The sequence below is a fragment of the Marmota flaviventris genome, chromosome 3 (genome assembly GCF_047511675.1).
Source record: "Marmota flaviventris isolate mMarFla1 chromosome 3, mMarFla1.hap1, whole genome shotgun sequence".
Lineage (NCBI taxonomy): Eukaryota > Metazoa > Chordata > Mammalia > Rodentia > Sciuridae > Marmota > Marmota flaviventris.
Window position 1 is genome coordinate 81,578,026 of NC_092500.1, and position 25,861 is coordinate 81,603,886.

The 25,861-nt window shown below is 39.7% G+C and overlaps 1 protein-coding gene across 1 annotated transcript in view; it reads left to right on the forward strand.

The window, feature by feature from the left end:
* Window positions 1–25,861, forward strand: part of Tmtc1 (transmembrane O-mannosyltransferase targeting cadherins 1) — a 267,820-nt gene that overhangs the window by 186,229 nt on the left and 55,730 nt on the right. The window contains exons 10-11 of the mRNA XM_071610020.1: window positions 286–453; window positions 10,955–11,068. Coding sequence (XP_071466121.1) covers window positions 286–453; window positions 10,955–11,068 — 282 coding nt within the window. The remainder of the gene's footprint in view (window positions 1–285; window positions 454–10,954; window positions 11,069–25,861) is intronic.

The window sequence follows — 25,861 nt, forward strand, 5'->3', positions numbered from 1 at the left end:
GTGAATTCTTTGTGCCTGTTGGGAAATCTGGATCAGAATCAGCAAGAAAATCCCATCAATATAACTTGTTCTTCATGAGCCTACAACATGAACTTGTACCACACTAAAACCAAAGCGTTAGCTTTAGAAAACTAACAGGAAAATGTTGTTCAAGACAAGGGACTTTGTATTTTCTCTGGCACAGAATGAGCTTTAGTTGAAAGCTAGTTACATGGGATAGAATGCTCAGGGGGAATCTGCTGCATCCCCCAAAGTAACCCTGTTTCCTTCCACCCTGTTTTCCAGCATGGGCTACTGCATCCTTTTTGTGCATGGGTTGAGCAAGCTCTGCACTTGGCTAAATCGATGTGGGGCCACCACCCTGATTGTGTCCACAGTGTTGCTGCTGTTGCTGTTCTCTTGGAAAACTGTGAAACAGAATGAAATTTGGCTGTCAAGAGAGTCCTTATTCAGGTATGATTAGACAGGTAAATGTGTACTTTTTCCCATTTATTTGTTCACTTACAAATTTGCACCGGCAAATGAGATAGCATGGGTGTTGGTGGTGTTGATTTATCTAGAAAATTTAGTAAAAAAAAAAAATTTATTTTATTTTTTTTGTACTGGGGATTGAACTCAGGGACACTCGACCACTGAGTCACATCCCCAGCCCTATTTTTGTATTTTATTTAGAGACAGAGTCTCACTGACTTGCATAGTGCCTTAGGCTGGCTTTGAACTTGTGATCCTCCTGCCTCAGCCTCCCCAGCCGCTGGGATTACAAGCATGCTCCACTGCACCTGACACTTTTAGTAAAGTTTTAATGGAAGATATATTTTATTTTAAGTTTTAACTTTAGGGTTTTTAAAAAAATTATATTATGTAAAATTCAACATGAGCTCATTCTAAGTGAATTTATGAAAGCAAAGCTCATGGAAGGTTTTTTGAGTCTGTGAATTCAAATGGAAAGAGTCCTAATGATGAGTTGAGCTGTAAAATCAGCTGTAAACAAAATGAAACTGGTAAGCCTAGTTTTCTCGTTCAGTCAAGTTATTGGAAAAGGTGAGCACGCAGCAAGAGAGATGGCTATATGTGTACTTCTTTAGAATGTTCTAAATGCCTTGTGATCTGTAATCTAATTGTTTTATTTTGAGCATTGATTTTGAACAAGGAAGTGAAAGACTCTTTCATCTCCAGATAGTGTTTTCTGTGGCATGGAAGCTGTTTCAGAATATACCAATGTCAATCCACAGCCCTGAACCTGTCAGGAAATATAACATTCTTTGGGACTGTCACTCACTCATCATGCTGTGTCTCTGGGGCCTAGTCTGTCTCACTTGTGCCACAGCCCTGGTGACCAGTATCTGGCTCTCTTACTACTGTCACACCTGCCACACAGTATTTACCTGTCTCCCAGGGACCTTCAACCTGTGTTTTCTTCTCCTTCTGTCCTCACTTATATAACCCAGTTGGCCAATGTAATCAGCATGGTTCCCTCAGTTCCCTGTTCATTCAGCTGGTACCTGGCACTTTTTTGGTGGAAAACAAATGACCAAAAGAGCTGAGATCACTCAAGAAAAGGAGAGACTTTTGGAAGAACATAGGAAAACACACAGAATTAAGAGGAATGTCAAGAACCTGACCTGTCACAAACAGGAAACAGGGACCCAGACAGTCCTTGCTGTGTCCTTTCAGTAATGGGAATGAAGGTAAACTTATTCTAGCTTCACATCAGAATCCTAGGGAAAAAAGTCCTCTTGATTGAGCTTGACCTTAGTTCTGCAGTGCCTGCCAGTGTGCTAAGATGACGGACCTGGCCAAAGAAGCTTCTTTTGACTTCGATGGTGAAATTAGGGCAGGCAGAGCTCCTTGGGGTTCCACAAGGACTTCACAAAGCCAAGCAAGAGGAACGTTTCCAGCAGGAAGTCCAAATGATATGAGAAGGGAACAAGAAATGAATAAATAGAACTAAAGTTGACTATACTCCTCTACTATTTTTAAATAATGCATCTGATTTTACTACATGGCAACTTAAGTTTTTTAAATAATTAGTTTGGCATGCATGTATGATTATTTTATTATTCCTATATCATTGTCATCATTATTTCAGTGGGCACTTGAGGGAATTGTTGCAATGTAAAGTTCTTTTTGTATTCTTTTGCTTTTTGCTGTGCTGGGCATCAAACCCAGGGCCTCACGCGTGCTAAGGCCACAGAATGACAGAATGACTGCAGAGTCTGCTCAGCCTCTGTCATAACCCTCCACATTCAACCCAGTTCTTGCAGAACACAGTAGATTCCTTCCCAGTCATTCTGAAAACACAGGGCTATTGAAGCTCAGTAATAAAACTTCCTTCTGGTGTCTGTTGCTTAGTTTTGTTTCTTTCACTTTCAATAGTCAGTGCTTTCATGAGAAACTGCAACGGTTCTGCCCTGTGTTAAGCCTGTGCCTGGGTAAAGAAATGAACTGTGGTTGTGTCTTCTGGTGATGTTTATTGCTTAAGCAGAACAGCTTTGGGGATGGCTTTCACTGGCAGTAGTTTATTTTAAGGACAGTAAGTTAGTGCTCAGAATCCGTACGACTGACACCAGCAATTTAAGAAAAGAAGAACAAAAAGTACATTGACTTTGCATCCAGAAGCTTCTGTTCTTTTAGGTGGAAGTACATAGGAAGTGAACAGTTGATTACTAAAACAGAACCATTCCATGTTTATACTTAAAGGGACTTTGGTTCTGCAGGGGGCTTTGGTGGTCAAATGGAATTTTGTGTCATGTATAAATTAAAGCTATTGATTTCTTCTTCTTCTCTCTCTTTTTTTTTTTTTTTGAGAGATTTGCCTTTTATGTAAGTCCTGAGAAGCCTATTAAGAATCTGAGACTTTAAAATTATTCTCTGTCCTTCAAGTCCAGATGTATATGTGGATTCATCTGTGAGAATAATATTCAGATCAGATGAGTGAACATTTGCTGGTAACATGTGCATCAGGATAGGGTCAGGGGTTGACTTGGGGGTCTGGAGTTAGACATTCTGGCTAGGCACCAAGCTTTGCCATTTTATGGCTATATGAGTTGAGGCAAGTTATTTAACTACTCTGTGCCTTAGCTTCTTCATTATAAAATTTAGGATAATAGTATTTGTCTCCAGGATACGGCATGAGAATAAAATAATCAGCGAAACATGCATAAGACAGTGTCTAGCATGTGGTAAACACTGTGTAAGGTTTTCAGATTCTTATTCTGGCTGTGTTCTAAGATATGGAGGGGGGTTGTCCATAGAAGAGCTGGAAGTCTACATGGAGTCAGGCATGGGAACATATTTCAATCTAATGTAATGTTAGACACAGAGCCCTCTGTAAGTGCAGGGAGTGACCAAGACTCACTTAGGCCTTCAAAGATCTTTCTACTATAGGTCTGAGCTGAGCATTAAAGGATAAAGAAAAACTAAAGTAGCCACTGTGGCCACACCCAAGGGCTGGCTGGATTAAGAAACAGTTGTGATGGTTCCAGACACAGCAATGTCCTCAGCAGAGGTTCTGCTTCTGTTCCTCCTCAGTTCCACATGATAAGCCCATCAAGCATTCCTAGGACATATGGCCTGGCTGAGGCCTCTAATTATGGGATGGTTTTGCTTGGCAATATTCTCAAAAGTCTTTACAGAATATCCTAAGACAGACCTTTGTGTTAGAGAAAACACAAATGCTGGCCAAGCTCCAGCCTTCCAGCTGAGGCTTCCTCTCACATAAACGATCCCACTGTGTGATGTATTTTTAGGAGATACAAATGCCGCATCCCCTCACAGCTTTATTCTCCTGTTGGCAAGAATCTTACACACACAAGACAGAAAGAACCAAGCACTTGTGGCTCATGAGAGGCTTGGAGAGGATAAGTTGTAGTCTGTGCTGAAGTAGCTGTTCAGAGGAGCCAGGGTTTGAACTCACATCTGGTCTAAAAGCCAAGGGAGCATAAGCTGCCACACCTTTTTTTAGAACTCTTGTTTTCTAACCTAAGTGAGTTCCAGTATAAACACACCCATAATTGCAGCTGGAAGGTATTTTTTTCTTTAATTTTGTAACAAGAAACTGTTCTGTGTCCTTTCCTCCTCCAATAGGGCCTAGTAATAGCCCAGAACCTTAGATTTGTGTGGACTAAATAATACCATGGTAACATAATTCGATTAGATTAAGCCCTATCCTCACAATACCTAGAAAGATGGAGACAAGCATATTTTCTTTTGCAAGCGCTTCAGGGTCTCTGAATTGCACTCTCGAACTGCTTCAGTGACCCACTGGCCATTGATAAACACTTACAGCCTACATTTTTCTCCCACTCCGTAGGAAGCACCTTTCTCTCAGTTCTTTTCTGAACTACTGTGCCAGAGAAATTCACAGCTTTCCAAGGGCAAAGAACAAAACCACCAGATACTGACAAATTCTTCTTAAGAGCCAGGTAGTAAATATATTTTAGGCTTTGTGGGCCATAGAGTCCCTTTTACAACTACTATACTCACCTCTCCTATTGCCTCAGGAAAGAGGCCAAAGACAGGTGTGTGAACATGTTGCCTCCTCTATGGCCCACAGGCTAGAGTTTGCTTATCAACGATAACATTCTGATAGTGAAGTGTTACTGAGTTCACTTTGTTCTGTGTTACTCATAGCCTGTGGGACTGTTTGGTTTAAGTTCAGATGTCGACCTACCTCAGGAATAATGGTGACCATTTCTTGGCCTTAGTTGAAATTTCTACTTAACTAAGCACTAGATCTATAGCCTTAGAAAGTGTCTTCATCTGTCTGAGCTTAAATCTCCTCATTCAGAAATATAATAATACAACTTACCTGACAGGTTGTTGAGGAGGCAATCCATGAGACATGGGTATTTAGCCTAGTGCTTAACTTAAAATGAGCATGCCCTAAATCGTGGCATTCTTGGGTCAAGGCAGGGTTCAAAATTGAGAAGAGCCACAAATTTTTACTCCTTTTCTGATTAACTCTGGCAGAACACTACAAATTTAAAAAAAAAAAAAAAAAAGTGTTTCCTTATTAGGAATTTGGGGATGGTTCTGCTGACCTATAATCCAGCCATGCCAACAAAACAAGTTAATATTCAAAAAACTTGGAGATATGCCTGATAAAAGTGGCTATTTTTATTCCTTCTGTTATTTCTCCAATTTTCTGCAAATAAGAGGTGTGAGGGAGGAATGTGAAGTGCACACTTTTTAATCTCATGAGTTGAAATCCTGCAAGGAGAAGGGGTTTTTTTCCAAATAATCATTGTTGTAATGAATAATAGTACTTTGGATCCAGTATATAATTTATGAACATGACATATTTATGTGAAGTAAATATGTATAAAGCTGGATATTTCCATTAAGGCAACTGAGAGGGCTAAATCAAATCAAGGAAGAGACAGGGAGACTGACCTGGCCAGTTATGCTTTCCAGGGAAAGTTCTCTTTGCTAGATGTTTATTGAGAACCGGGCAAAACAGCAGAAAAATATCACAGCAAGAACATAATGGTCAAAACAACAATGGGAAAAGCAGAGTGTTCTTAGAATTGTAGCTACTCCACCCACTCCACTGCCTGTTGTGGATATTATTGCTTCCTCCTGAACAATGTTCTGATCTTAGCCAGAGCTGTGTTTCCTCAGGCCTGATTATCCATTCCTTGGGTGAAATGTGAATTAGAATAACTGGGCTAATTTCAAAGGAAAAAGATAAGTTTCATAAATATTCCTGTTACATCCATGCTATAATCAAAGTTGTCTGCAAAACCCACCTGTTACCATGCACTATGTACTTCTGGATAGAAAACTTGGAAATTTTCCTGAGTGTAAATTTGGTCTTTTAAAACTATTGCTATCACTCTGACCCAGATCCTACTCATATCCTACAAAACTCATACTGTCCATTTAAACAATTATATTTTTATGTATTTATTTTCTGTCATGTAAATAAAAGTATTTCATAAATTATACAAATTGTGTAAGAGTGAAAGGTAGCATTGGTATTTTAGCATCCACCTCCAAATAGAGCTATCCATCATACGCACAGCAAGTGCCTTTGGCTGCCCTTCAGATTCAACAGTTGGTCACCTTTGAGAGGCCACAGCTTTTCTCTGAGGCTCAGCTTTCTCTCCTGTAAAATGAAGAGAGAGGATGAAATTGCCATCAGCATTCCATTGAGTCCTCCATTCTGAGCAGTGAGGAAATTCTGACTCTTTTCATCACCAGTGACAAGTTCTTACAGGACTCACAGGCACCCTTTTCTTCTTGGCTGCTGGACCCTCCATCCATACATCTTTAAGGTGCGGGGGAGGGGGCTCCTTGTAGTACATGAGCCCTTCCTTTTGTCTACAGCAGCTTTTGTTGAGAGAACAGGACATGCATTGATCTCACCTGGTCTCAGCCCCTAGGCAGCCAGTTCAGAGACCTACCATGCCACTGAGTTTCATTGAGAAAAGTGCTTTGTAAACAGTGAAGTCTGAGATGCCCATTTCTATCTCAAATGAGAATGAGGGTTGTTCCTTTATAGGAGAATATATCCTTCATTAGAGAGGCCTTTTAAAAAAACATCTGTACTTCTGTCCATGGTGGACAGTAGAACCCTCAGCCGTCTTGTCACCCGCAGCTGGTGCCAGGATTGCTGCCTGCTCACCTCGGCTCTTCTCCAGGGAGCCTGAGCCACATCAACACTATCTGTGGTATTTATTTCTGCCTCTTTCAGTCACAGTAAAAATAGAGAAACAGGAAAAGGAAGCAAACTTCTTTCATCTACTCTCTTCTTTCTTCCTTTTTTAACTGTATAAATTTAAGGAGTACAGCATGAAGATTTGATAAATGTATCCATGAAATGTATCGGTGAAATAATTGCTGTAGGTAAGCCGTTTCACATAACTCTCAAATCCCATATTCACCTCCTATTATGACCATTTTTTTGGAGGGGGTTCACCAAGGACTGAACTTAGGGGCACTAAACTGCTGAGCCACATCCTCAGCCCTTTGGTTGTATTTTATTTTGAGACAGGATCTCACTGAGTTGCTTAGTGATCCACTGGGCATGCACCACCACGCCCAGCTATTTTTACCTTTTTTTAAGTAATAGCACCTGAAATCTGTTCTCTCTGTAAATTTTTAATCTACCACACAATAAGATAGTCCTCTTGCTGTACATTGTATCCCTATACTCATCCCACATAACTGCAGGTTTGTGCCTTAAACCTAGCCCTCGTGTCCCTCATAACCATCATGCTATTATCTGTTTCTATGGGTTTGACTTTCTTTTGAGATTTCACAGATAAATGAGATAAATCATGCACTATTTGTCTTTCTGTGTCTGGCACTATTTGTCTTTCTGAGGCCCTAAGTAACTTAGCAAGACCCTGTCTCAAAATAAAAAGGGATGGAGATATGGTTCAATGGTTAAGTGCCTCTGGAGTCAATCCCTGGAACAAAATAATAATAATAATAATAATAATAATAATAATAATAATAATAAGAAGAAGAAGAAGAAGAAGAAGAAGAAGTCCAGAGATAACTGGAGGAAAGGAAAATTTTGTACACTGTTGGTGAGAATGTAAACTAGTGCAATCATTATGGAAAGCAGTATGGAGAGTCCTAAAAAAAAAAAAAAAAATGTTTTCCAACCAAAATTCAACAAAGTTTACACCATCCTAACATATTTCCCCAATAGATTTTCACAGTTCACATGGAATTTCCCTATTGATCTTTCTTTAAGCTAACAATTAAATGAAAATCTGTTGTCCGAGAGAGGTAGTACATTAAAGTATAATTGCCCAAAAACTTGGTTCTCATCCCTGAGTTCTTCTTCATGCCCAGCTGTTCCCCTTTCAATTTTATCAAAATAAGATCCACAAGTTTTCTTTCTACGTAGCCCCCAAACCATTCATCCCCTACCCCCACCACCTCCCTCCAGGCTAGAGAACAAAATCTAGAACCAAACTCCTTGAATCTGAATTTTATCCCTGCCCCTCTCCAGCTGCATCCTCTTGTGCAGGTTAATTTTGTGAGGCATCTGCAGATGTCACACTGATCCTCTCCTGCCCCAGTGTTACCTTATGGGCTTCCCTAGGCAGATGGCCTCAGCTGTAGACAAGCATTCAGTGGAAAGTAAGACCTTTAGGCACAGCCATTTGGCACTGTGACAGTCTCAGCTCTTGCTGCTGATGGGCAAGTACAGTGCCCTCCCTCATGGTTAAGAGCTAGGGCATTGGTGATTGTTACAGACCCAATGTTTATGTCCTCCAAAATTTATATGTTGAAGCCTTCACCTCCCATTTTGCTCTATTTGGAGATAGAACCTGTGAGGGAAGTGACAAAGTGAATGGAATCATAGGGTGGAGCTCCAATCCAATAGATCTGGTTCCCTTATGAGAAGAGGAAGGGACACCAGAGCCAGCTCTGGGCACACACACCTCCCTCCCCAGGAAAGGCCATGCAAGGACATAACTAGAAGGTGAGTATCTACAAGCCAGGAAGAGAGCTGACCTCAGAAACTGAATCAACCAGGACCTTAATCTTCAACTTCCACTTTTAGAATTGTGAGAAATAAATTGCTATTGTTTAAGCCACCCATGGGGTTTTGTTATGATGGACTGAGCAGACTGATACAGTGGCCATTTAAGCAGGGTTTTTAATGTCTCTGAGCAAAGCCTCATTTCCTGAACTGTGGAATATTTTTATCTGCATTTATTTTATAAGTTCTGTATTTTCCCTCTGCCCCCACTACTGTCCTTCTCAGATGCATTTATTAAAAAAAAAAAAATTGGCACAGATTTAGTATAGGGAAGCGTTGGATTTCCAATAAAACTTGTCAGTAGGAAGCCCAGCCTACAGTCATCTCTCTTGTATTGATTTATTTTTGCAGATAATTTCCAATTATTGGCGGGGAGAGGGATGGGGAAAAAGCTATAAGTGAATGAAGAAAGAAAAATCTTAAATCATCCTCAACATTCTCCAAGGGTTGTTCTCCAGAGAATCATCTGCCATCACACCCTGCCACCTGCCACCTCTGCTTCCTGAACATCTTCTACCATAGCCATGGCTGCAATTCTGACCATCCTTCCCCTCCTTCTCTCTCTCCCTCCCCCTCCCCTTCCTCTGCCCCCTTGGTGATGCTGTCTGCAGCACCCTCACAGGTCTCTATGCCTCAGGTCTTTCCTCCTAATCCACTTCCACTGCAGCCATTGCAGTCCTCAGACGTTCCACTGTTGGTCTCATTTCTATGCTTCAAACCCTGCCCTGACTCCCCAGTGCTCTTCCAAGAAACCCAAAGCCCCTTAGGGTCTCCCCACTCTCAGACTTACCTTCTCTGATCCAGCAGCACTGAGTTTCTTTCAGACCCTCAGAAGCCCCTTTCTCTAGGTCACTTTCTCTAGGTCCTCTGCTTCAGGCATTGTGCTGCCTCTCACCCTGGAGCTTATTTACTTCTCCTTATCCCTCATCTCAGCTCTGCTGTGACTGTTCTGGAAGTCTCCCCTGATCCCCATTGTGGGATGAGCCTCAGCTCACCTGCTGTTGCAAGCCATTCTGTCATCACCCGCATTTCCTGATTCCCCAGTTTTCTCACCCCAGTAAGCTCCCGAGGGCAGGGACTCTGGCCACCTTCTGTCTCTAGTATCCAATTGGTGACAGTGTGTGGCACTGAATGGGCTTTAAATTAGATATTAAACAACTGTGCCAGGCTGGGGTTGTGGCTCAGTGGTAGAGCACTTGCCTAGCATGTGTGAGACTCTGGGTTCAATTCTCAGCACGATATAAAAATAAATGAGTAAAATAAAGATTCATCAACGTGTAAAAAAATGTTTAAAAAAAAAAAAAGCAACTGTGCCATTTACCGCAGTTCAAAGAAATGCTTGCAGACTAATTTGATTATACCATCAGACCTCTGGAATGTGTCCCTTTTCAATGATTCTGCTTGGGCCTACATTTACTTTTAACTTTTCCTTTCATTCGCTCCAGCCCATACATAACCAGGAATGTGATAATTATCTCAAATAAGCTCAAATTTACTACCCACTATCGGTGAGCAATGAAGGGCCTCTCTGAGTCCCTGGGCACACTCCTGGGTCTGAAAAGGGTTTTCCTTGCAAAGTGGCCCTCCTAGTGCCCGGAGGGAAGCGGTGGCTTTGTGGACTTGCTGAGAGATGGGAGATACCCTTTCCTGCTAGCCTGGATTCCAGCATCAAAGGGAACTGGAATGGTGGGAAAGAAGAAAGGGGAAGAGGCAGAGAACAAAGGGAACCACCTGTTAGATCTCACCTCACCTCCTAAAGAGGAGGTAGTAGTTATGGGCTGTTGATACTCATTTTATGAAATCCATTTAATCTTTTCTTCCTTTGGTTCTTCAGTGTGTGCATGGAGCACTTAGGCATTTTCCATTGAGTTCCTGTGAATAAAAACACTGGTCCCTGAGGTAGACAGGAGAGGAAGAATGGATTTGCCCCGTATGTGAATTTGCACTGGAAGGATCTATCTGTGCTTTCCGTCATCCTCTGCAGAGTTTCCCTTTACAGCAGCCCTGGGAGTACCACGTTTGCCCACTGCACCCTAGTTAGGACACTGGCGTGATAATACAAGGTTACCTTTTGCCCTAATGTGCCCTCAGGTCTGTCATTGGGCCCTGCTGTGCTCCCAAAAGAAAGCCCAAGGAGACATGGCAGGGCTTGCCCAGGCCTCAGGTGTGTCTCTAGAAAGTAGAAAGGTTCTATGTTTACCTGCCGAGGACATTGTACTGGTGCCCAGTTAGCAGCTTTGTTCACTTGTGCACAACTTTTGTCTTTCCTAGAAAATAATATTGAGTAAATCATACAATTCACAAATTTTGGAAAAGCCTTATTTGAGGTGAATCCAACAAATGTTTCAGATACACACATTCATAAAACCATGAGTAAAATATGAAGGAATATCATAACAGTATTCTCTGTTGCTCTTAAAATAATTTTTTTTAATGTATCTGTTTTAGATCTGGAGTTCAGACTCTGCCCCACAATGCCAAGGTTCATTACAACTACGCCAACTTCCTGAAGGACCAAGGTCGGAACAGGGAAGCCATCTACCACTACAGAACAGCCCTCAAGTAAGCGCCTTGCAGGGAGGGCACTGCTATTGTGCTGTAAAGATCCTGGTTTATTTCACTCATGCCCTCCCGTACACGAGTGGTCATGGGTTTCTATTGAGGGTGATCGTATCCTTGGAGGGAGGATATTTCTTGGACTAGGAGTCTTTTGGCTCACTATTCAGTGCTGTTGTTAAGTGTGGTAACTCTGCCTTGTTTCTCACTCAATGTTTTTTTTGTTTGTTTGTTTGTTTTGTAAGTTTTTATTGCTGCCCCTTATTCAGTGAAGTAACACTCCATTGAATACATTTGTGCAAACAGGAGTTGGTTATTAAAAATGTATACTGGTCACTTTATAGGATATGTATGCCAGTGAATTCTCAATTGCATGTATATAGGAAGATACTTGAGTATAGAAATGAAACACTCTGGTGGATATATTAAATCAAAAACAATGAGAAAATACTTGATCACCATGTTGGGAATATGTTAATTGTGTGTCTGTGTATGGTGTGTATGTGTGTATTCTCTAACACTGTTCTTGTGTTTTCCATTGGAAGAAAGAATACCTTTGATATGATTTTAAGGGAAAAGTAAAACTTTTAAGTTTTTTTGTAACCAGCAGTAGTCTGTGGGTACTCAGTGGAACTGAAACTCTGACTTTATGGATGGTTTTCTCTAAAAGTTCCCAGATAATAAATGTATTTAACTTGTAACATGTGGAGACATGATGTTATAGTTTGGATCTGGAATGTCTCCCAAAGGCTTCTGTGCTAAAGGCTTAGTCCCCAGCCTGTGGTGCTCTGGAATACATGCCCTTAAAGGAAGCAGTGACACCCAGCCCCTTCCTCTTTCACTTCTTCACCAGCGATAAGCTGAATAGTTTACTCCATTCTCTTTCCGGTCATGATGCTTTGCCTCCCCACAGGCCCATAGCAATGGCGCCAACCAGTGGTGGACCAAAACCTCCAAAATTGTGTGCCAAAATAAACCTTTTGTCTTTATAAGGTGATTATTCAGGTATTTTGGTCATTGTAAAATACATGATAATTAAACATAGCCTTGGAATCATCAGTTGTTAAATAGAGCAAGGCAAATCCTTTCTTATTGAACACTACTGATGCTCACAGAAACCTCTAGAAGAGAGATTGATTCACATTTTGTTAAATTTTCTGAGACTGTTCCACTTTGAGACGTGATTAAAATTCATATGCCAAGCAAATCATACTAAAGTGCCTACCTGAATTGTCTCAGGGCTTAGTTTGAAATCATTATTATATTCTACACAAGCATATTGTTTATCAATCAAAAACTTTTGGGCTTTAGGACCTGCTTACTTAATATTCAATATAGCAAAAGTTTTAAATCATATATATCAAGATTGTGATCGAATACTTTTTCAAATATTACAACAAACGTGAGACCCAGAGCAATAATCGTAACCAAGCTTTTTTGTTGAAGAATACTACTTATTCATTATGGACTAGAAGGTAATCTATAAGATTTAATAAAAAATTGCATTTGTTCACTGGAAGACAGTTTTCAAAATGTTTGCAATTCTTATTTCTGTTGGTTAGATTATGGTTTGTGTTTTTGCCTTTATATTTTCTTGTGTGTTCCAGATGTTTCACAGTGAACATGTATTGCATGGATTATGACCTTCATAATTAATTAATGTGTAATGATTTTCGGTGGTATTCTTGAAGGGAGGAAAAGAACAACAAATTGTCTAAAAAATACTGATTGGAAAAAAAATGTATCAGTCTCATAAATTTGTTTCATTATAACAGACGATTTCCTATCAAATTCAAATAGAAAAATAAGGTAGGCCCTGAGGCACAGTGTGAGCAAAGGTGTAAATTAAACAAAATTCTCTGGCAGTTGATTTTATTGAATTATAGTAGCTGGGTGGGTACTTCTGCTTCTTTCCTGTGAAACAATAAAAATAAATGTTTGTTCCAGCAATGTGCTTCTGGAAGAAATATATCCCTTGAGAAATGGGGAAAAACAATTAAAGCTATAAATGTACTGTCTAGTAATTAGTGAATTATTTAATGTTCTCAGACCAGATCCAAAATACTTATGATTAAAAATATCATTGTTTTTATGTGATTACCACTGGGATAAATATTCAGCAGAGGTGGATAGTTTTTCTTTTCTTTTTAAATAAATTTCCACTCTTCATGTTAGAAAGTAAAGGAAAAGTACCAAGACTGTCCATCATTTTGATGATGATTTATCCTTAGAGATTGGAAGATTGCCCTTATTTTCATAATGCTGTTTCTTTGTGGACGTTGCTGAGTCAGGAATTCTTCTCCCTCCCAACTGCTCCACCCCTACACTTTATTTTTGTGTATCCAATGTTTTGTTTATTTCTTCACTGTAAGAAAGAGAGTGATTAGGGAAGTTCTAGGTTAAAGGTGAAATGCCCTGAAATCAGTTCCAGCAATTATCTATGACTGTTGAAATGACTATGCAGAGCCCAAAGGCAATGGTGAAATGAGCCATCAGGGTTGTATCTATAGAGATCTCTTTCTGGCTGACTTACCATTCTAAAAATAACACTGTATTAAGTTGGTAATTATATACAACATAACTATTCTGGTTCTTTTAAACTGTATGTTTAAATAATGGAGTACTACTACTGACTTCTCTCTCAGTATATTTCATTTATTTTTTTTCAGTTGTGCTAGAATAAATCTCCCCTGGAAAATGCTGCAGCCAAGATTATATATTCAGGTTAAGACCCAAATCATGAAAAAAGAGAATGAGAGGTCAGAACCCTTTCTTGAAATCCTCAACAAACGTTAGTGTTAGCTTTGCTTTGCTATGAGGAGTAGCTCTCTGTGTAGACCTATTATAGTACTATAAAGCTTTGGATTCTCTGTATAGGAGAATTAGACCACTACTAACATATTTGTCATCTGGCTCCAAAGCTTTCTGACCACTCAGTTACTGTGGAGAAGTTCCTGCCATTTCACCCCATGTGATGGGAATAAAAAGTCCAGAGACTGCCCAACAATTCAGCTCTTTATGCACAAGATCTCCCAAGAAATGTCTCATCCAATAGACCCTAAAGGAGAAACATTAACCTGGCTTAAGTAAAATGCAGAAGTTATTGAATGTGTACTTAACCATGTATGTACATTATTGATTAGCTCAAAAATTCAGTTAAAAGTGGAGAATCCTGAAGCAAATTATGCACAATATTGAACATTTTATTTTATCCTGAAATTTCCAATGTATCTTCACTTATGGATCTTCTGTTGTCAAACCAAGTCCTTTTCTTGGAGTAAGAAACTACTGATTAAAATCTGCAAAAATCACGTCCATAGTCCATTGCTATAATTGCCGGTTTTGTCAGTTTAAAGACTAATAAAAAATTAAGGATACTTGCTGGGTATGGTAGCCTGTACTTGTAATCCCAGATACCTGAGGCAGAGGTTCACAAGTTTAAGGCCAGCCTGAGCAATTTAGCAAGACATCCCAAAATATAAAATAAAAACTACTGAGGAGGTAGATCAGTGTTAGAGCACTTGCCGAGCATAGGTAAGGCCCTGGGTTTAATCTCTAGTGCTGCAAGTTAAACATACTTAATTTGCAAAGTTAATTTGAGTAGACTATCTCAGAATTTTTAGAGTTTTGTTCTTCAGTCCTTTACAGTTCTCACATCGAAGACAACAGTATTTTGAACAACTTTTTTTTTAGTATATATTTACTTATTTTATGTGGAAATACACCTCTTTTTTCCCACATATTTTGTCTGCTTGCAAAATATTTCATTGCAGTGAACACTACAACTGAAAAAAAAGTTAAACGCAACTGACTTTTTAAGTCATTAACTCCATACATGGGAGCTGAAGGCCCAGACTCTCAGAGAAAGTTTGCTAAGTTGTAAATATCCACTTATATATTTTAGGGAATAGAGAACATCTGGAAATCTGATGACACAATTAACACACTGTTCTCGGAGTTTTTACTATAGGTGACAGAGTCATGTAATCTGTTTTTCATCAACCATTTCATTTCCCTGCATGATTCAATTACTGGTTGGTTAAAATAGGTTGGTTATCAAGAACCCAGGGATGGAGAATAAAGTTTGCCTTTGTCCAACACATCAGAAAGTCCTGTCCACGGTCCGCAGGAAACTGTCACATGTTCCACAGAACATTGGCTCACTCAAATGCCCTCTCCCCCCTACCCCAGTTCAGTAAGCCCCTGCCACACCCAGGTTTGCTGATGTATCCCAGGTGGGTGAGCAGCAGATGTGCAGTATTGTAGTCTCATAAAAGGGCTGTGATTCTCAGTCACCCAGGCAGCAGTGAAATTCTTTTCACAAGAATGTTTTCAATGTGAAATATACAATTAAGATTTCACTGGCACCACCACCCCAGAAATGCTGTTGGGGATACATTACCTATCCTAACGGTGGCTTGGGTGTGCTGGAGCAACCATGGGACCACTAGAGTGTTGCCTTGTCCATACCTAAGCAGTTATCGTATCCATAACTGATGTTTTAAACAAAAAATCCAAAAGCCAAGAAAGAACTGTTTCCAAAGGTGTTCAAAGTTCTGACCAGAGTATCTTCCATTGGCATAGCTAAAATTTTTAAATTATTGTTCCCTTTCTTATTTTTATTTTTGATATTTCATTGGCACATTACAATTATATGTAATGGTGAGATTTGTTGTTACATATTCATTCATATGGCGGCAGAACTAAATTTTCTTTTGTGCTCTTAATGCTTCTGTACAAAAGAAATCTCCACTCACTATTTGATTGGCTGACACATGGGAAAGGATAAAACTAAAATCTTTCTGACTAGAATGTGTTTAAGTGTATAAAATAGAGACTTGTCATGCTAATAGTGCTTATTGATCTAATTCTTTTGTATTCTTTCCTGGATGGATAACTGGAATTCTACAAGGAGATTCCATTAGACTAAGATAAGTGTGTGTGGAAACTGGAAATAATAAAGGAATGAGTATTGAAAAATGCCATTATCATTAGGGTCTAAAGAGATCTACCATGTCTAATTAACCACTATTCCCTGATGTGTTAGGTATATTGCTTTAATTCTTTTAAAAAATGTTGTATAAAGCTGGTGGGGTTTGAATATGTTTTTAAAATCGGGAGTCAAAGGGTGTTTTAAAAAATCCTTCTTTGCACAGCCTATTTTGAATGAATATTTAAAATAACTCTCTTCTGACTACAAGTGGCTTTGGATACCAGCTGCTGTGTATTTCTGGAAAGAATTAAAATTCCGGTAACATTTGTTAGCCAGTTTTAACAAATAGAGATGGATTTTTTTGAGCTGGTGGGTTTTTTGTTTTGTTTTGTTTTCCATTTATAAAAGTATAGACTTGCTTTCCAATATCACAAATAAGTGCTTAAAACTATTTTTTTCCTCTTGTTGAAATTACATTCTTAGTATGTATGTGTATATATTTGCGTTAATTAAATTTGACAGGTTTATTCATTAAATTGAAGAAATTAACCATTATGTAGGAAAAATAGAATTCTAATCACTTTGTAGCCATGCTATGAACTGAACTTCAAAATGAAACCTCGTCTAAAACGTTTCACGCTTTCTGGCTGACTGTTTTTTCTGTCATGTATCTTTTTTTTTTTTTCCACGTAACTTGCTTAGGTACGGTTCCTCATGATATAGGTTCCAAGGCAGAGATTTTCAGACAGGAAGTTTACTAAGAATGTTTTCAGAAACAACAGGGAAGGAGGCCAGGGAGGCACCAAGGATGGGGGGGCAGATTGGGGGGTTGAGATGCACTTGCAGCAGAGGCCTCTGTTGATCCCATGGGGAGCCCAGGAGCCAGGATAGCCCCTCAGAGTTGTCATGAATGGAGGCCAGAGATGAATTTTACAGCCTTTTATCAGCCAGGCCCTGTGCCCAGGATGCAAGCGCAGGCTCGGCGACAGCTGCTCTCTGGGGCCAAGATCAGTGCCCAGAGAAGAACTGAGCTGAAAGCTATCAGCAGACAACTCTTCTGGCACCTGGGGGAATAAGTGCCTCTAAGCTGAAGTGGGCATCTGGCTGGCACAAGACAGCATCCAGTACATAGGCTTAATTTATAACCTCTTATGTAGGATGAGTATCCATTATCCAAATGTTTGAGACCAGAAGTGTTTTGGATTTCAGATTTCCTAGTTTGGGAATAGGAATGCTCAACTTATATGAGTAAATATGTCAATTTAACCTGTATATGATTTAGATTTTCTTTAAAATGAGAATAGTGATGCTCTCTGCCCCCATAGGGTTGGAGTATCATAAGATAATTTATATAAAATGCTTAAAACGATATGTAAACAGCTCAGTAGGTGGAGGCAGGAGGATCATGAGTTCAAAGCCAGCCTAGCATGATCCTGTCTCAAAATAGAAAATAAAAAGGGTGTCAACTCTCATCTAAAATACTGGATATTCTCCTAACTGGTCTCCTGCCCTCAGTCTCCTCTCAACATAGTGGGCATGGAGAGGTTCCATTGCTAGCAGCGGCTCCCACCTGACTCACAGCCTTCTCTATGTCCTGCAGTGTCTGATCCCTAACTTCCCACCACCTGCTTCCTACTACCCTTTATGTCCCCTCAGCTCCCATGTTGGCCCCAGGCACATGCCAGTCAGGTCATGTTCCTGTGTCTGGTTGGCAGTTCCTTCTTCCCAAACCACTCTGCCCCATATCCAAGTGGCTGCCTCCCTTTCTTCTTTCACAAGTTTCATCTTCCTATCACCTTCCCTGACCACCCTACTTAAAAGTATAAGTGCCTCAAACATACTGTATTCCCCCCTTTTTTTTTATTTTTTTATTTTTTTAATTTTTTATTGTGGGTTGTTCAAAACATTACAAATTTCTTGACATATCATATTCCACACTTTGATTCAAGTGGGTTATGAACTCCCCTTTGTTTCATATATTTCCGTTTATGACCCTCTGCCTACTTACCTATTAATGTGCTGTGTGTTATCCCTACAAGGTGAACCCCACGAGAGATGAAATCTTTATCCTTATTCTTACCAAGAAGGACAGTGCCAGAAATGTGGCATTTTGCAAATATTTGCTGAATAATATGAAGCTACCCATGAACATTTGTGTTTTTAAAATATCTGAGTTACTTGATAAATTTTTAAGATTACTGTGATCTAAAAACTAAAAATCATCAATAGTAGAAGATCCTGAATTACTTCTACCAAACACTTGTCTACTCTCAGATCTATATTTTCCTTTTTCTGGGTGCCCCATGGATGAGTGGTGGACTTGCAATGGTTGATTTCGTTTGTTAATTTACCCAGGCCATGATATCTAGTCAAACATTATTCTAGATGTTTCTGTGAAGGTATTTTTTTAGATGAGATTCTCATTTGAATAAGTAGACTTTGAGGAAAGTAGATTACTCTCCATTATGTGGGTGGAGACTAACAAGAAAGGACTGACCTCCTCCAAAGGAGGGGTAATTCTGCCAGCAGACCCAGACTGCCGGGCTCTTCCCTGTGTCTCCAGCCTGCTGGCCTCTGCCGGAAAGTGAGCCAGGTTCCCCACAGTAAGTCTGTCTCTCTCTCTGCTCTGCTTTTGATTTTTTTCTCCCCTAAGGCTGACTCCTCCTTTTGAGCTCAGGATTCCATCATTTCCAACTATTCAGAGATTTAATTTGTAATCCTTTCCTTAGAACCCTTTGCTTCTTCACCATCTATGTGTACTTTCCCACTCATACTTAAACACACTTTATTTGCTGCCCTCTTTATTTACTGTTATATTTTTTGATACTTTATGTTGTACATAATGGTGGGATTTGTTGTTACATATTTGTACATGCAAACAATATAACAGTATAATTTAAGTTGCTGATATCTCTAAATAAACATATACACAAGCCTCTCTGTATTTCTCCTTCCCCTCGCCTGCCATTCAGTCTTTCTTCTTTCTTGTCTCCTTCCCACTTTTCAAGTGGCAACATTTCCCAAAAAGTCACATTACATCCCATCCTTACATTCCTCTCCTTACCCAACTCCCACCCCACTCTTGAAAGTGCTCTCTCCAAGGTCACCAGCTACCTCCAAGCAGATAAATCCAATGGACACTGTTGTTCACTCCCTACCCTTAAATTAGTCTTTTTTTTTTTTTTTTAGCATCTTGTATTTTAACATGATGGCACCATGCCGTGATGATTTTTCTGCTATTTCTTTAGATTCCTCTCTGACTACCAGGCACTCAATACAGCAGTTCCTTGCCCCTCCCCACCATCAGTGGGCCTTCTTTTCTTCTCAACCTTTGCTTTCCTTCTAAGAAAGAAAAAAGAGCTTTGACTGGTGTCTCCCATCTACCACTTCACCATGAGCCAGTTCCCACAGCCAGCCGCCCAGCAGACTGCTGACCATTTCCACAACCCCCCGCCCCTCGGCTCTTCACTCTCAACCTGTCTTCTCTCCAGAACCTCGTCCTTGCCCTTTATTTTTCTCCTTTCCATTCTGTGCTGTAGTCAGAGTGAAATGTTTTCATTGGCCCAGTTCTCTGTGCTTTTGCCTTTCCTCTTTGGAGCACCTTCCTTCCTCCTGCTGCTTTTGCCCCTCTGTCCTGGTGACCTGTCTCCACCCAAAACTGTCCCTCCAGGAAAGCCTTGTCTGCTCTGGAAACCTGGCAAGTGCTGTGGGCCCTGCTCATTTGTTTCTTCCATGTGCTCCTCTCAGCTTGTCTCCCCTCTTTCTGCTCTGTCTGCTCTCATGGCAACACGTTAAAGGCAGTTGGCTTCTTGGGTCTTTTCTTTAGAGCAAGGACTCTTTCCCCTTTATTACTGTGGACCCTCAGCAGAGGACCTGGCTTATTGTAGGTACTTCGTAAATGTCTGTGGCCTCCATCACAGGACCTTTACATCAGAAGACAGCTCCACAAGCATTGTTTCTCCATGAGAGAACTATCCACTTGTGAGTTGGAACATTTCTGCGTTATACAGGTCTGTCCTATGCATTGCAAGGTATCAAATGTCCCTCGTTCCTGCCTGTTATATGCCAATGACTACCCCCAGTTTTTAATGTGGATATTCAGAATATGTGCCATCTGTCCTCCCTTTCTCTCCTGATGTCCTTGGCTGGCAGGTATTGATTAGGAATACGGACATTCTTATCCTGCCCACTATTGTGTCTTCTCTAAGTTAATCCATCAACCAGTGCACTCATGCTAGGAAGTGTTATTACAATGAGGATCCCAGGGGCACATTGATCTGTCACTCAGGAACCACACAGGACTTTGAGTCTCCTTATGACCTTGGATGTTTTTAAATTGCACGTGTCTGGAATTCCATTTGGTGTTGAGCATATTGGAAAAGCTTGGGGAAAATTGCTCTGCTGCCTATGGGGATCATTTGCTTCAGATGATGAAGGACTGACAGGCTTTGGAGTTGACACAGAACTTTCCTGCCTTCTCAGAATGAAGGGTTACTTGACCTTCACATCTGAAGACCCACGGTATAGGAGAAACCGATGGGTATAAGATGGATTGAGTGTTCACTGGGTTAGCAATGAAGAAATAATGGATGTTATCTTGACAGATGGGAGCAAGTCGAAGGCCATCGGCAGCAGAGAGGAGAATGATGTTTTGTTTGGAAGATGAAAAATCCATAGGCAGGAAGGAAAGCTGGCTGCTCCACCTGGCATGGGCTCTGTAGGGCTATGGGAGGAGCCAAATCAAGCCACCCGTAGATCCTGCATTTGGCCCCAAAGCAGAAAATGTATGTAGTGTAACAGGTGTGATAATGGATATTTTATATCCACCATTTCATTTGTTCAGTAGAAACCATTTGTTCACAGAGGTCAGTATGTTATTACCCTTATTTTTATAGAGAAATCAACTAAAGCACAGGCACAGCTAGAAAGTCACCCCAGGCTTCTGACTCCCCTTTAGTTGTTTTTCCACTCCAGCAAGGCAGCTTCCTATCCATCCTGCCACAGTCACCACCACGCCTCTGAGAAAGGCTGATTACTTCATTCACCATTTCTATTTAAAAGAGTAGAGAATGGTTTTGCCCAGTAAATTTCCCAATCACTAGAGGTAAGTTCTCAGGAATCAGGAAAATTCAGCCATTTAAAATGACTCATTTCCTGAGGACATCCGAAAGCCACGGTTTTACGCTACTTGGTCTTGGAAAATCAACAGGGTGGAGTTCTTCCGGATCAATCTTAGAGGTCATCCCTTGGGAGAGGTCAGACAAATTAGGTGGCCCCTCGTTGGAGAATGTGTCCTGTTTCTCTAAATTGCATTTGAGGTTTTATCCCCAAGGCTGTCTTTAGTGGATCAGAAGGAATACATTGAAGGGAGAATGGGTAGATAATATTTGCTAAGCGTTAATGGCAGTTTCAAACAATTAAAGAAGTAGACCACTAAAATGATTCATCTTACCTATGTGCAATTTAGTGACACAATGATTTGAATTTTATCACATGAAGAAACTTACAATATATGAGAGACTAATACAGTTGAAAATATGCTGTCAACTTCTGAAAAATTTAATCTGTGTATATTTTAGTCCAGTGAAATTTAGATTTTCTGGTTGGATTTTTTTCCTAGTCATGTTTTTCTTTTGGATTCTTTTTTTCCTCAACAGGAAATAGAAAATAAACATCTGACCTTAGCATAGTTAACCTCAAATAAATTAATGGGTGGAATGAAAATCAGACAAATAAATCAGGGTGTGTATACTCTGAAAGGAAATTGCAGACTGTAGCACATGATTCAATATTATTTGAACAATGAAATGCCTTCCAGGCCATTCAAACAGTGAAAAATTCACAGCATCCCTAACTTTGAAACAGATTGTAAATTTAAATGACTGAAATAAAATATAAAGCCAAACTTTAGTCATATACATACATCTTCTGTGGATCTTTAGTTAAGGTTAAAATTTTAAAACACTAAACCAGAGAGCCCAGTCTTACACACTTTCTGAGTATTGTTAATTCTAAATATTTTCCATAAAACTGTGCTTTTAGAGATGCCATGACTATTTTGTATAGCAGTACACAATTTTTTCCCAATGCATAAGAATCTCTGTGGCCAACTTCCTGAGGGCTGAGTTTATTTCACTTCTATCACTGAGAACTATTTCATATAATTGGACAAAAAAAAAAAACAAAAAGTAGAAATTATTCCAAATGGAAGCTCTAACTTGTAGCAATATATTTGTTTACAGAAGGTTGCATGACTCGTGTATCATTAGGAAAAAAGTAAATAGATATACAGGGACCATTCACCTTCTTGACATTTAAGAACACAGTGTTTCTGAGACATATTTTTTTAAAAATTATAATCTAATATTTACTCAAAAATTATAATCTAATATTATTACTGTAAAAGAGTAGAGTAAGCTTACAGAATTTTGAAGGTTAAAATACAACAACTTATGAGAAAGTCCTTTCAAATGGAAAGTCCCATTAACTCATCCTTGCCTTCCATTTTTGACTGAGGCACTGCTCCCTCCCAGTGGCTATATCCTATTAACATGTTGTTGAAGTTCGTTCTTCAGAGATAATATGACTGGGGGAATGGAGGAGAATCATGTCCTGACTACCTATACTTTATTAATTCTGCTTCAGGAAATACCACTTGATAAAAATTTAGAACCCCTTAAATGCTTAAGTGGCTGTTGTTTCTCAGGAATCAGAATTACCCAACACTTGAAAAAGTTCTCTTCAGCTCCTAGAACCAGATCTCTATGTATCTTTTCAAAGGGGGAAAAAATAAACTTCTCCATACCCCAGAAGTATATGACAACATAACATGGTTTCTCTATAATAAAATCTTAAGTTTAATTTATTGAAGTAATAATAACAAAGAAGTAGCCAGATAATCCCCGTAAACAATCCAAAAGAATGAACTAAGACTGTGCAAAAGAAAATCCAGTGAATATTCATGCTGGTCTTTAAAAAATCAACCTGAAAAATCACTACTCTGCTCCAATTCAGTGAATCTTGAATTTTTTGTGGGTGGGAATGGGAATAATCTCCAACAGGACTTTTGTAAAACATACCTGTAGAAGTAAGTCAAGAAGGACTTAATTTATTCTGACAGTCAATGTAGCAACATAGACATTGCTTAAATTATTCATCTTTCCAACAGAAAATTCCCCTCCTGGAGATCTCAGGATTGCATTAGACCCAAGCTAATTCAAACACGAATTTATTTGAAAAGTAAACACATAAAATAAAATTTGTCCTTGCACAGCTCTGCAGTAAATAGCACTGGAATTTGTAGTTTAAAAAAAAATCTACATCTAATTTTCTAGATAATTTTTCCTGACCTGTGAAGAATCCTTTTAATGAAATTCTGCTTTGTTTCATAAATAATGCAATGCTTGCTGTGACTAGGTGAACCTAATTAGATAGTGAAAGGATATTACTAGCAGACAGTGCTATTACCATGAATAAACAGTGTCTATACCTTTTCCAGTTAGAAGTCTATCACTGGTGCTCACAGTGACTGACTAAAGAGTAGTAGCAGTGTCCTTCTGGAGGAGGTGGGCTCTGTTACATGCAGCCTCTTCCCTGACTCTAGCTGGGCATGAAGACCTCTTCTCCTAAGCCTCAGGTTTCTGAGCTGCAGACCCATTCTTAGAGCACAAGGCATATTAAAGACTTCATAATGCCTCTCTTGTCCTTACTTCACTTTTCAACACTTGCTTTGATTTCGAGAGTTCTGTGCCTTGTATTCTGTTTCTGTTTAGAAAAGAAAGTAAGTCATTTCTGTAGTCACTGAACTTTGAATGTACATAGCTACTCATTTTCATAGCAGTGGGATCCTGAGTGAATGTGAAGTCCGTGGAGATGGGCTGAGAACCATCTGGAGAGGGCCAGCTGCTTGGCAGAGCAAGCAGGTGCCTTAGTACATAGGTGAGCCATCATGGAAGCTCTTAGGGAATTTAGGCTGTCCTTTTCCTTAGTGTTTTCACCTCAGACATTTATTTGAAGGCTCCAAAGCCTAAACAAATCAGGGAAAGAGAAAGCCTTATGAAATTACCTTTTCTAAGTTAAAGGAGGACACATGTCCCCAATAGACTATTATTGCTTTCACAGAAGAAATGAGAAGCATGGAAATTGCTCTCACCATACCCACCAGACACCCCTTAAATCTTTCAGAAGTCAAAATATTTTGCTCAACATCAAAAACAAACAGAAACAAAAGTTTCTTGGGAAGAATTTGAGTTCTGGCCATGATGTGTTTTGCAGTCAATTCCAAGGAAATCATTGCACACAGATTTCCCAGGGTCCTTTCCAGAGCCTGGTGCTTCTTCTGACTTTGATTATAGCTCTGATCCCCTCTGATGGGATCTCAGAGAGAGTGCCAGGCACTTGTCTCCAGGATCTGAGGCTGAGTGCTCAGCCTCTGGTATCAGGGCCCCTAAAGTTTGTTGTGCTAATTAAATGTGCCCAGAGAGAAGCCACCAGGAGCCCACATGCTGGCTCAGTGTTTTTCTTTGGCCTGACTAACTCTATTTCTCCAACAGCCTCCAGAGCCAGTGTGAATAATTAGGGATTTCAAGCTTTAAGAAGATGTATTTGAACTGATTCTTTCCCTTATCCCTTGTCAGCCTAGAGAAGCCTGACACAGTGTCCTTCCTAGGAGTACTAGTTCTAAAAGATGTTCATAGCTGCTCTATAAGGAGTAGGGAGGTGTCAAATAAACAGGAATCTCCAAGTTGAGCAAAGAGAAAAAAAAAACTATTTAACTTGCCTTCCTTCACATTTTAATAAGGGCCCCTTCTGTCCCCAAATTAAATTGATCTCCTTAGTAGGTACAGAGCAGGGAGGCCAGAGTGGCATTTAACTATCAAGAAAATTGGCAAGTACAGATCCTAGTTTTATTACAAGGGCATTTTCTCAGCTTTTCTACATTTAAGCCTACTCCACAGGCTTATTCAGAACACTCTAGTGACAGCGATGGAATAAACCTATTAGGCTTCTAACTTATGTCTACTCCAAATGTATCAGAAGCCACTGGATTCTGCACTGACTTGGCTTCTTTATAATTCTGAAATTAATAAATTTAGAATTAATAATGATTTATAATTCTGAAATTAAGTACCTTGATTCCCTTCCTTAATCAGCATGAATTTGGTCTACTGATCTACTTCCCACTCTCTTGGCGTTAACTTTTGCACATTAGGATGATGGTTTTCACTTAATTGTACATTATTTAATTTTTTTGATGTTTAAATGTTTTTAAGTGCTCTAGAGTTTCACCCCAAGAACTCTCTCAAGCCAGTTGGAACCAAATTGTAGTAGGAGAAAGGAAATGAATGAAAATGGAAAAAGAATGTCAAGACAGAGAGTCACTTTGGAGTTTGTTTTTTTTTTAATTTTTTATTGTTGGCTGTTCAAAACATTACATAGTTCTTGATATATCATATTTCACAATTTGATTCAGTGTGGAGTTTGTTTTTATGGGGAGATTTTATGCAGCATCCTTTCTCAGCCCCAGTAGTCTTGCTTACACTCCAACCCAGAGATGTTTATGAAGATCCCTCCCTACAGGACTCCCACATCTGTGCAAACAGCAGGCACTGCCGAGGCAGCTGGTCAGCAGTGCCACCAGCCGGAAACTCAGCACCTGAGCCAAGGAAGTTGAAAGTGACTATAGGCTTCTGAAGGACTAAAATTTATTTATTCCTGCTAGATTAGCATACTGTTTATTCTTTGTCTATCTGGGAGTTATTTGTCTATTCCTCTGTGTTTCGAATATGTGCTCCCCTTCCATACTTAGGAGCCTTCAGCTGCAAAAAATCTTTGACCATGAAGATTTGACACAGACTCACCATTAA